Source organism: Leuciscus leuciscus, assembly GCF_965113295.1.
Source record: "Leuciscus leuciscus genome assembly, chromosome: 24".
Lineage (NCBI taxonomy): Eukaryota > Metazoa > Chordata > Actinopteri > Cypriniformes > Leuciscidae > Leuciscus > Leuciscus leuciscus.
In genome coordinates this window covers 21,387,677-21,400,643 of record NC_138723.1, presented here as the reverse complement: position 1 = coordinate 21,400,643, position 12,967 = coordinate 21,387,677, and the positions used below count along the sequence as shown (strand labels likewise).

General features: G+C 38.4%; 1 protein-coding gene and 1 long non-coding RNA gene across 2 annotated transcripts; both read left to right on the top strand.

The window, feature by feature from the left end:
- Positions 1-170: 170 nt before the first annotated feature.
- Positions 171-8,960, top strand: hunk (hormonally up-regulated Neu-associated kinase). Its single transcript, XM_082157441.1, has 9 exons — positions 171-767; positions 2,971-3,263; positions 3,452-3,507; positions 3,884-4,019; positions 4,113-4,240; positions 5,547-5,673; positions 5,762-5,930; positions 6,024-6,177; positions 7,033-8,960. The coding sequence occupies exons 1-9, from the start codon at positions 528-530 to the stop codon at positions 7,707-7,709; spliced, it is 1,980 nt and encodes a 659-aa protein (XP_082013567.1). The 5' UTR covers positions 171-527; the 3' UTR covers positions 7,710-8,960.
- A 2,263-nt stretch (positions 8,961-11,223) lies between these two features.
- LOC309489728 lies at positions 11,224-12,610 on the top strand. Its single transcript, XR_014202499.1, has 2 exons — positions 11,224-11,588; positions 11,921-12,610. It is a non-coding gene; the product is annotated as an uncharacterized lncRNA (long non-coding RNA).
- The last annotated feature ends 357 nt before the right edge of the window (positions 12,611-12,967 follow it).

The window sequence follows — 12,967 nt, the reverse complement described above, 5'->3', positions numbered from 1 at the left end:
CGGGGTTCATTTTACAACTCAGAAGAGGGCGGAGCCTCTGATCCCGACGCGGCAGCTGATTGGATTAGATTTTAACCCAGTGACTGAGAAGAGATTTGCTAGCAAATAAGAAACGCCCCCACCCCGTGCCGGGAAACTAACTTCAAATAACAAATATGAGAGACTCGGGAGCCAGACATTCACTTAATTCTCACTCAGATACCGAGAGGTGCTGGAATCTTTTTAGCTTTGTCTTTCGGAACAGTCCGTATGTAAATGAGACGTTTTGATAATTAGATTTAGATTAGGATCGAGTGGCTTTATTCATTATTCCATGACGAATGCAATAGTTAGGCTACGTAAACCTATTACAATCTTACAGTTTGCGGATTGACTGGCAGCTGAACCGAACAGGTGGCGCGTGTGTCAGGTTCCGCTAAGCGTTTAGTATTAGGGACAGGGATTCAGATGTCTCATTCTCATAGAGCTCTTAGTAAGCAGTAGCAGTAGATTCAGAGGACACCGGGTTTCGTTCAACAGGCGCAGGGATGCCCGATGCAGGAACAGACATGGGTACGGACAGCGGGAGGATTTTTGGGATGAAAGCTAAGGCTCCCGTAGCCACAGAAAACCTCCATCCTTCGTCTCTAAGCAACGGTCCTCCAGCTGACATCCTCCGAAACTTTTACCACACGAAAAGAGTTGGGAATTATCTGATCGGGAGGAAGCTGGGAGAGGGGTCGTTCGCCAAAGTGCGAGAGGGGCTTCATGCGACCACCGGCGAGAAGGTGAGAAGATTTGAAGAATTGTTAGCTCACTTGCACCTAAATGACACTGAAAAAATGTCAAAATAGACTAATAGAAACATAATAAACCATCAAGTCAAAATAAATTGGTCAAAATCCAGCCAAATCATGACTTGAATGCTGTTGTATTTGTTATTTTCTAGCGATTGTTCATATCATTGTCTACATGAAAATTGCTCGCTGAAAAACTGAGAATCCAGCCAAGACCTGACTAGAATGATGCTGCATTTGTTATTAACTACATTTAGTTTATCCGTTTGTCTGAATATGAAAATGTAAAGTTAAAAAGAGAAATAACATCTGTCTAAATTGTTTTGGTCAAACCCCCCTCAGTGGCAATGGAAGTCAGTGGTAGTCTATGGACCACGAGTTGAATTCTCTGTTGTATTTGTTATTTAGTGATTTATTCTTAAACAAATGTTTTCCATCAATGTGATTATAAAGCTTGAAGCTGAATTTTATTTCAAAAGTACCCAGAAATCAGTTTGTGTTGGCTCCTTGGGGAAGAACAGCAGAAACATCATCCCCTGATCATCAGGTTGAGTTGAGATGTTTCTCACTGGTCTCATGTTCCCCGTCATACAGATTAAATTGGGTAACTGAGGCAATCCTTGAGCCTGTTTGCATTCAGGTGTCTGTATTAATCTCAGATTACCCCCAAAGAAAGTGTGCAGCCCTTCAGAATGAATGGAGAAATATTTATATAACACATTCAGCAGAATGTATATTGAGTATTTTACTCCGTTAGACATGATATCTGGTTTCTAGGGCGTGTTTTATGACAGTATATATTAATTATTGTTTGTTGACTGTGAATGTCACTTCCTCTATAAGTAGGGTGGGTTTTTCCTTTTAACTGGCTGTTGTCTTCCTTTGTAAAATGTTCTGGGTGAAGCTTCTATTTGCATACTTAGAAAAAAAAGAAAGTTGTTTGCCCTTCCAGGGAGTGACCTGAAATACCTTCTTAGCATATCAGAGATTTGTTCAGTGCTCTTATGCTGTTGCTGTGGGAAGGAGAAGAGGTCTGTCCCGGGCGATGATGCAAACGCTAGCAATCACAAAGAGAAGCAAGGCTGCCTCGTGCTCCTCTTGTCTCCTGCTTCGCTCTCGTTCTCTGACATCACCTAGAAAAACAGACAGGGTGGGGCGGGGCTCACGGTTGGTGGGCAATAGCACATGCTTCCCCCATGTCTGTTGTGAGCATATCTAACCCACTTTCACCCTCGCCGCCTTTGTCTGCCTGAGAGAAAAACAACATGTTAATCTAAGACTCCGGGGGTCCCCCTGCCACCCCCCTTTAACCATCGACCACCAATCGACCTTATCAACAATGCTGGCAAAACACGACGGTTAAGATCCATCCAATGTCGGATTAGCATTTTGGGGGATTGTTTAGAAATGGAACTTTCCCCCTTTTTCCTCAGTTCCTCCTTTAAAATGCTCCTCAGTTGGAGAAATTGGTCCAATTATCTGCTCAAATGGCCATGTTTGATCGGTTTGCTCAACAGTCTATTTCTGTACCTGATGATTTGTGGTGGCACAGCAAGTCACCCCTTCAACCCTCATCGGGTCACGCTCTGGGGCTCTTTCAAGGGCGGAACCAATAGCACCAGGCTATTGTTACAGCACACAGAGGGACATTAGAAATCCCAGGACAAAGAAATCTTGTTTGATAAAGAACAAAGACCCTCCCCTCCCACCTTAATAAAAAAAAAAAAAAAAACATCAAAATCATTAACAAATAAGCTAATTCACTTCCATGTATGTATGCATGCTATGCTGTGCTACATTACATTGTCCGTGAACGTGTTTTTGAGGGGGCAGAGATTTTTTTTAACCCAATGTTTATAAAGCATTAGTGGTTCACGGCATGTTGGTGACAAATGGGTGGCATTAACAGGCCATTTGGACATTCTTCATTCAACTGGAGGTGCTTTAACGACTACAAATCGGTCATTTGTCCTTATCCCTCCCCCACCGAGTCCTTCACAGGAACTAGGGTCAAACATTCAACCCTGGAGACGTGAGGAGACCGACAAATGTGAAATAAGAGTCCCATCTGTCTTAGTCTGGCTCACCTCACCTGTTCAGGGCTGTTAGAATAATTCCATACATAAGGAGACCAACAAACAGTCCTGTTGTGTTTTCTATCTTGACGAAATCTCCTTTTTATTAACCTTCACAGGTGGCGGTGAAAGTGATTGACAAGAGAAAGGCCAAAAAGGATTCGTATGTCACAAAGAACTTGCGGCGTGAAGGGCAGATTCAGCAGATGATCCGACACCCACACATCACCCAACTGCTGGACATCCTGGAGACGGAGAACAGCTACTACCTCGTCATGGAGCTCTGCCCTGGTGGAAACCTCATGAACCACATTTATGAGAAGAAAAGGCTGGATGAAAGAGAAGCCCAGAAATACGTACGCCAGCTAGTCATGGCAGTGGAGCATCTGCACAGGGCAGGAGTTGTTCACAGGTGAGAATAAATATTAGTGAATTAATTCTGAAAACTAAGAAACCATGTGTAGATGCTCTGTAATGTATATAGGTCTATTTTAGAGCACAATAAGCAGTAAAATAAATTCAAAGACTATAGTGGCTTAGTTTGTTTATAGTTCAGACGGTTGATGAAAGTTGTTTGAATCACTTTTTTATTTTCAACAGAGACTTGAAGATTGAAAACCTCCTCCTTGATGAACAGGACAACATAAAACTGATCGGTAAGCATTGTATGAAATTTACATTATGCAATGTTTTCTCCTGACAGGCCTACTCAAAGAATGTCACAAAGTCACATTAAGTCCTAATGACCTAAAGTGATGTGACATGAAAGTGTTCATCTTTAGCATGTGGTGAAGACTGATTGAGTAATCAGTATCTCATTAAAACCGAACGACCTCTCACCTCTCTGTTAAACTGTTGGCAAACGCATGGCCTTTATTTACCAATTGTGTGTGACAGACGGGGTTAGTGTTGGGAAGCCATATACACTTTTGCATTCCTCCTAGTGGGAAGGTATTTAGAGTCAATCCCTCTATGAGCCAGTACACATAAACATTTTCTTATACACAACCCTCTCTCTGTTTCCCCATACAGATTTTGGCCTCAGCAACTGCGCCGGAATTCTGGGATACTCTGATCCCTTCAGCACACAGTGTGGCAGCCCAGCATATGCCGCACCAGAGCTTCTCTCAAGGAAGAAATATGGGCCCAAAGTGGATGTCTGGTCAATGTGAGTTTGCTAAATGTGAAGCACCATGTTTCAAGTTCACATTGAGTACATATTTCTTTCTGGATTTGACTATATGTATGTTTTTGATTGTAGAGGGGTGAACATGTACGCCATGCTGACTGGTACCCTACCATTCACTGTGGAGCCATTTAGCCTGAAAGCTCTGCATCAGAGGATGGTGGACAAAGATATGAACCCTCTACCTCCATCTATCTCTTCAGGTATTGACAGAACTGCATATCTGAGATTTTCAAAAATGTTTGACCACAAAGATCACATCCAAACAGGAACAAGCAACTATTACAATTAGCCTGAAAATAAGCCTGTGTACTCTTACCAATTACGTTCTAATGGGTATCATGCTCCAAAAGTTGAGCATGAATGCAGTCTTTGTGAGACTGTACCATTTTTTTAGTCCAGTATGGTGCTTTTGAATGCTTAATTGAAAAAAAATAGGGATGGTCTGGTGTCCACTGGTGTTTTAAATATCTCAGGAGATGAAAGACAAATCTAATAAAGCAGCGAGTCTTCATGAAACATCTAGTTTTCTGACTTATGTCATGCTATTTTGTTAACCTGTATTCCATAGAAAAACATTCCTGAGTGTCAACACCATTGCATGTGTAATCTTTTTATTTTTATGAAATCATTATATAGGTCATCATTTAGATACTTATTAGTTTTTATGTCATCATATTGAGGGTTTTACAAAAGTGGTTGCGCATTTACTTTTTCATTTACCATTGTGCAACTCTCCTTTAACTTTGTTTTTGACTATTACGCATGGTTAATTTTAATGGCAACAAACACATACTCAAAAGAACACAGAGTCAAAATTCTCAGTGCAAAGCCATCAGCTCATAAACACTGTTTACTGCAAATATGCCAGACAAGTGGCGGCTTATTTTTCAACCACATGAAAAAACGGTTTTATTCTCTAGAAGAAATGATAGAATCTGCTTTATTCAGATTTTGGTAATACTGTCTGTAAACCTTCCAAAGATGTAAGATTTTTCCATAGTATGTAGTTAAGTAGTCATCTTACCATTGATTAGAATATAATAGAATACAATAATAGAATCTATAGAATCTAATGATATAATCTAATAGAATATCTTGAAAATGATGATACTGCCAACATTGCGGTTAATCACATTCTGTGGACTTTTCCATTGCATTACACTTACGTGAGCATTCTCAACAACAGATGATTCATTCACTACTAAATCTGTGACAGGATATATTACAACAGGATGACGCAGTGTTGAAATGAGATTAGCCTCATTATGTAAGACCATAATTTAGCATCTCAAGGACGCAAGGCTGTGCGGTCATCCCTTGACTAATGCAAGATGTAGGAGAATCATAATGGCCACAACATTATATATTTGTCCTAATAAATAATGATTTATTTGTCCTAATAAATAAATTAAACCTAGAGACTGACCAAGGATGTGCTTATAATTTTCTTGTTTACTTAAAGTAACATTGCACAAAGTCCTCACTGTTTCCTGTCTGTGTTCACAGCTGCTGTCAATCTGCTGAAGAGACTGTTAGAGCCTGACCCCGACAAGAGACCCAACATCCACCAAGTGATGACCGACTCGTGGCTGCAGTTGGGCAACCCTCACACTGGAGTTCCTTACTTAAATAGGTTAGTCATCTAATATGCTTTAAGCTAAATTGCTTTTATTACACCTTTTATGACATTGTGACCTAAAACATCTCCTTTTAACTCTCAGAATCCACATTGAGGAGATCAACCATACGGTTCTGCTCCACATGACTGAGAAAATGGGCTACAAACACAGTGAGGTGCTGAGTGCGGTGCTCACTAACAAAGCTTGCCACACACTGGCTGTGTACTTCCTTCTCAACAACAAAATGAAGAGACTCTCAAAAGAGTACAGGGTAAGTTTGAGGAACCAACATCTACACGATTATCCTTCATAGAACCTTGTCAGATGTGTTTCCTGGGTGTTTAACATACTTTCTTTCTCACAGGAGAAACAGTACAACATGGAGAAAGAGAAAAAGAGCGAGCTGTTTCAGACCCAGTGGAGGAAGCACATTGAGAAGATCACGATTCCACCCAAACAGACACCCGTCTATCTCGCTGTGAGCAAAGGCCCCACCAAGGAGAAGAAACAAAGAACTGGTAAGTGCCAAGACTATACACAGTTAAACATAGACATGTATGAACCAACCATGTGGTTAAGACGTGATCTGGCACACAATTGATGCTCGACTTAGATGTATGTGACAATAATTATCAGAATGAGAACAAATGGTACATATACAACGGTACAAATTAAACCGTTTTTTAATATAGCTCTTTGTTGAAGGCAGCTTTGGAATAAGCTCTGTTGCCTGAGGGATAATTCCTTTTTTTTTACTTGGCAAATAGGTTGACAGTAAATCAAACAAAGGTAAAACCTTCAGGGCTGTTCAAGATCACCAGAAAGATCAAGTTGAAGATTAAAGATGACTTCATTAGGCACATACAAATGTATAGAAAACCTGTTTCACACACTCTCTCTTGCTTGTTTGCCAAGTCATGTGACTATATTGAAGTATTTCAAGCCTCAAAGATGCTTCAACTCCACAAACTCAGTATAATGTGTGAATCGTACAGTTGGTTGAAATTTTCATTTAGGGCGATAATTCACCCAAAAGTGAAAATGTATTCAGCCACTCACCCTCATGTCACTCCAAACCTGGAGCACAAAAGATAGTTTTTCAAAATATCTGCTTTTTTGTTTGTCCATACAATGAAAATCAGTTGGGTCCAAGGCTGTTTTGCCTGACTTTCATTGAATGAACAAAAACAGTGGAAACGTTCAACAACATCTTTTCTTAGTTTAAAATGTAAATGTCCAGCACTAAATTACAAAAGACTTTCCCTAGGCCATCAGACTTTCTGAATGACAGTACTATAAAGATATTTGCTTGTACAAATAAAGACACGAGTTAGATCTGCTCTCAACCAAACTCTTTCTCCTATCAATTTCAGGTCTTCTGAAAGCTGTGACTGGAGGATTTAAAGATGTTTACTCAGGACGTGGTGGTTGCATCACGTCCTCCTCTCTGGAGTACCTGGAGATCCACCCCCTGTTCCCAAACAACCCGCAGCCAACCCATCCTACACCCGAGACCCAGCCGCCCCAGAAAGACAGCTCCAAAGAACCCTCAAAAGCTGTCAAGATCCCTGTTCGCCCACCTTCCTCCCTCGGCGCTCATTCCTGGGCTTCCGCAAGCAAGGAACCAAGCAAAGAAGCTCCTCCATCACCATGGTACAAACTGACCAACGGAGCACTTTCTCCGCCTCGACATGTGTCTGCTTTTCAACCCGATAGCTCATACTTGAAGAAGGCCACGATCCCAAGCCCACCTGTTCTCATCGTCAAACCTCAGCCCAAGAAAAGTCCTCCCACTTCAGACTGGTCTAGCTCCTCAGATTCAAGCGGTAGCCCTCCCAGCAGCGGGGGTAGCGAAGAACCCGACAGCCCTCAGCACCGCAGCAAGTTCCCTTCCATGGGTATCGGGCAGATTTTAAAGAAAAAGCTGCCACCCTTCAGCTTCCAGCTGCCCCCGTTCAGGCCAGAGCCTGCGGTGGAAGTGGAGTCTCCAACTCCCTACCATATGCAAACTCTGCTCTGTGCCTCAGGGGCTCTCAAAACCCTGTGCTGAGGATGAGAACTTTTCGATTATATAAAATCATATGTATGCAGTACCGTATTCTCTCATCAACAATGCTTGCAGTAACACGCAGAACAGATACATTGCTAACCCCACGGGGAGTTATTTGGCATGTCATACACAGCTTGCAGAGAACATATAGAACACAAGTAGATCTTGAGGTAACAAAGCCCCAGGACAGTAGACACTGAAAGCCAAGTTCACACACAGCAGCACGTTCAACGGGCTTCTAGTCTAAGTGCCATGTAGCAGCTGTGCCACAACCTTTAACGCACAATTCTTCTTTGAAACAAAGCTGTCACTGCCCACAATAATGTGTGTACTGATATATGTTCATGTACAGTAAAACAACAAAGACTGTTAATGAATGGTTGGAGGGTTTTTTGATAGTGCGCTTATTTGAGCAAACAATATTATTTGATTTTTAAGCTCTTACTTAATTCAACCTCAAATTGTAATTGCACTCAGGTCAATGCTTCACTTTTTTAATAGCCTCACTTTTAAACCTGTAGTGAAATGTCAATAATTCATTGGAAGACAACATTCCTAGTTTTTTCAATGTTGGACAACATTCCAACATTCCATTCCTCCTGTAGGGGATTGCTGGAATTTTGTATAGCCTTAAATATCTTGCATTCAGCTGTAATGGAAGATTTTCAGAATTATTTGAACTCTTCATGTATAAGATTCATTTTATCTGCAGAGCATCATGTGAAGTAATAGATTGTGCAATAGTGTGTATATATTTAATAGTTGACCTGGTTATAACCAGGGTGGTGTTTTCTCTCCATTGAACGAAAGAGATTCAAATCTGCCTGTACATAGAACTCAAGTGTCTTTAATTCCATGCGTTTAGAAATGATTCATGCTGTCTTTTTCACATTAGATTTACAAAGCAGACCTCTTTCACAGTCTTCACGTGCACAGAAGACTTATGAGCTGTGAACACATTTTCTGATCTCAACTACACTTTTGCATGCTCACCAGGATTTAAAAAAAAAAGTGATGTCAGTTTTTTGGTGACACGTCTTTGTACTTTTGTTACGGTGAAGATAAATTTGAAGGTTTTTTGCAAGTTTTGTATTGATTTGCTTTTTTGCCAAGTTAAAGGAGATTTTTTAACACTGTAAAAAAGATTTTAAATATTTATATTTAAAGATTATTATTTGTGTTCTGAATTTTCTATTTTAATGCAGCATGTATTGTTTTTTTGACACAAATAAATGCACAATACTTACATTTCAGAGTTGTATATTTTTTGTTCACATAAAATGGCTCTAAATAAAACACTAATTTTTTATGGTAGTTTGTCACAGAAACTAAATTTGAACAGTCATTTACAGAGAAACAGGTGAACTGGTGTAACTCTATACGCTTTTCCCACGAGAACCCAGCAATAACCATTAAATGAGTGACAGCTGAAAGACCCTGTGTCAGATAATCCAGTCAGCTGTACCCTCACATGCACAAACACTCATATTATACACCCTCTTGTGTCGCTGTACAGGAGGGGGGGTTGACCCACAGACACAAACACTCTAGCCCAGATAAGTCTGTGCAGCTAAGCTGATAAAAGCTTAAGGACAAAAGAGGCTGCAAAGTATATTAAAGCAAAACTCTTTGTTTACAAAGGACGACACTCATTGAAAATCCTTTAGCGAAAAGTGGTGAAAACAAGCTATGATTAAAAAACATCTGATTCAGAGTAATTCACAACAACAACATGAGCTGAGGATAAATTGGCTGCGAGATATAGTGAAATAGAACAACATTAAAACCAAACGCCTGACTTTAAACGATCAGCCGCTTTTACCTAAATGTTTTAGCTTTGTAATTTACTTAAGAACATCCAACCAGACCTTACAAAGAAATGCTGAGATAATTCCATGGGACAGTGATGACAAAAAATAGAATTACATCAGTACATTCTATGGTAGTGAATGATTACCACATTCATCATGTAGCATGGAAACAATGGTCCTTCAGTGAATACTGTTGTGTTCCCCAGTAAATATCCAATTAAACATTATAGTAGCTTTAATGTAACTTCTGTAAGATTTGACCAGATTACTACTTTTATGGGTTGAGGAATATTCTGTGTTTTATACAAATTAAGCTCAATCAACAGAATTTTTGCAAAATAATTTTGACAAAAACCTCACTGTAACCCAGATTTTTTTTTTTTTTTTTTTTTTTTTTTTTAAGGATCATAATGTTTATGATTATCACCATTACGCCTTACATGCTGTTGATTGGGCTTAACATGTGTTGAACCCAGAATATACAGAAATACAGAATATTTTATTTACCTATTTTAACTAGTAAGTGCTGATTGACTGATTCAGTGATATAAACGTAAACAGGAACACCAGTCAGGAAGCACTTGATGTCAGCAGAACAGAAATGAGTCTTCCATTAAGAACATGATGTCTGAGTTTAACACAAGAATAGAAGGGCTCCACAAATGTCAAGTTAACCTGCTGACATCATAACCTGTGCTAAAGGAAGGATAAATAATAAATCCCGGATATCCTTTAGTGTCATCAATAGTAACCTACCGGGGCATGTTAATACGGCATCGTCACAATTTAAAACTCTGTGTCCAGGGTGTGCAAATCTCTTTACTGTTTGTAACATGGCAAAGACCATCATTAGACTCGAAGTCAAATAAAGGCCCTCTTGCTGTGCTTAGACCTCTCAATCTCTCAATCTGTTCTGGCTTAGACCCTGATTGAGACTAATCCTGTTTTCAAATGTTTTGTTTTTTTATCAGCTGAGGAGCATTTTCTTTGTGTCTGAAAAAACAGACAATTAATACCATCCTCACAGACCCAGTATAAAAATGGGCTTTTCAGGGTAGGTTTATTTTTGAAAAGTCTGTTTCTGTATAGATAGATGCACATAAATTACACTATCTTAAAATTTCCAGCTAATTATATTTATAAAACATTTACAAAACTTTAAAACAGTGTAATGTAAAAAAAAAAAAAAAAAGTAGTTTTTTTTAATAAGCCTGTATTCAATAAATAACCTTATAAAACTCATATAATAAATTGCACCAATCTGATATTCATGAAAATACCCTTGTCCAGAGAACAAGCTACCTTCAGTGTGGTTTTATGGTCTTTAGCTGTTTAATTAACAACTATTAAAAAAACTGTTATATTAGAATTTTGGTTTAGATGACAGAAATCACCAAATTATTTTAATTTAAAAGCGTTTCAAACTAGATGTACACATTTGGCCAATTAAATAACATTTACAACAATATTTCTAACAACCTCATTCTGTTGTGTTACTTCAGGAAGTTCGAAAATGTCACAATTCTTTTCATCATAATTGCAAGGAATATTGAGGCGAATACACGCAAATGAAAGGGCAGCTGTTTCATAGAGCCTAAACATGTGTAACCCAGGTCAAAATTGAGCTGATCAGAAAAATAAATATAATTTATAATAATTATATTCTCACTCAAAATGTTTAAACAAGTAACAAAATGTGTTGCCAAAGTCGTTCTGCTGTATCTTGAACATTAAAATAATTAATTTAACTATAATAATTAAAGCGTGACGTTTGTCATAAGACGGGCGCTGTGTATGACGTCACTGTAATGAGACGCATAATTGCAGAGAGAGCACGAGTTTCACAGATCGCGAGTGAATTCAAACTGGATCAAAAGGCAAATATAACGATCATCCTTGCTTAATATGCATAAATAATAAGTTGTATGTTGTTGTAACCCTTATATTAATCTTATTTGGGCCATTTTAGTGTGATGATTGATTGATTTTGGAGTGGATGATAGCTGATTGCGAGCCCTGTAGAATCCGATGTGACTGATTAATTGTGTATTGAAATCCCCCGGATTTGGTGAGTTTCATGATAATATAATATCAAATTATCTGAAATGAAGTGTTAATGAGTTAATTCACGTTCTGAAGTGTTTTATATGGGTTTATATGCATTTAGTGTTCAGATGGTATGTGTAATGTGATGTAACTGAATGTATTGTATTGCTGAAGACCTTACAAATGTTAAATAAGCAGAGTAATATCATTTATGAGAATGATTTGTTATGCTTTGAGTAACAAAAGTGCTCAAATAGTATTTTCCACTTAGTTTAGTTAATATATGAAATATATATTGAGTTTAAAACTCATACTAATTGTCTACGATGTTTATGGCGCTGTTTGTATAAACAGGTCAGGTTTTTTTGAGATTCCGAGATAAGCTGTGATCCTGAGATGGCGAGCCACCCAGCTGAAGAGTCCTAAAAAGAGACAAGAAATCCTGTGATTCGTTGAGTGATCAGTGCCTTATCTGACGTCACAAGTGGAATTCATCCTAAGTGGTATTTCTCAGCAATTACCTCAACACTGAGTATTGTAAAGAGACAATTGCTGCACTACAGACAGTTTTGCACACAAACGCACAATTGTTCCATCGACTGAGAACTGTTTATCTACTGAATTACTGTCAAGTATTGTATTATTTTCAGTTAAGTTGTTATTTTTTTTCTTGAAGTAATCTGTTGTTTGAATTGTATTTCCTTTGTTTTGGGTAAAGGTTATAATTCAACCCAACTAATAAGAAACAAAGCTCCAAAAACAAAAACGATAATAATTTAGAACACGAAAAATTACACAAACAGTAAAATTTAATCTAAGTCTATATCAAATTGAAAAAAAAACACGATTTAAATACCAAAGTAAATATATATATATAATTAGATCAAGTAACTACCAAGGAGCTCAAACCATACATTTCTTAAAGGGAAAGAGAAAGACAATTTCATTGTTTATACAATTGTATTGGTGATTGTTATTTCATTTTATTCTACAATAATCTTCAATTTTGCTGCAAAGTAAAAGGAAACAATTTAGTACAAGTCATTTTCCTGGTCTGTCTGTTTTTTTTGTGTTAATGTGTTTTAACTCATTTTGCCCTCTGTAGCGAATCTAGAGTTCTGGTCCGTAGTGTGTATTCTGATATACAGATTATACACACAGAGGAGGAGTAGCTACGGTGCACTACATAGCACTACCTGTTACAGTAAGTGGCGAGCCAGCCAGGAGGGCATTGTAGTATTAAAAAAAAAAAAAAAACCTTTAAAGACACAAGAGACCAGGAAAATAACTTTAAAATTTGAAGTAGTGCAAATAGTGTCAATATGGAAGTAGTCGAGCTTGAAAACATCATAATTGAAAACTCAGTGATAATTAGTGGACTCACAAATACAGAACTTGATG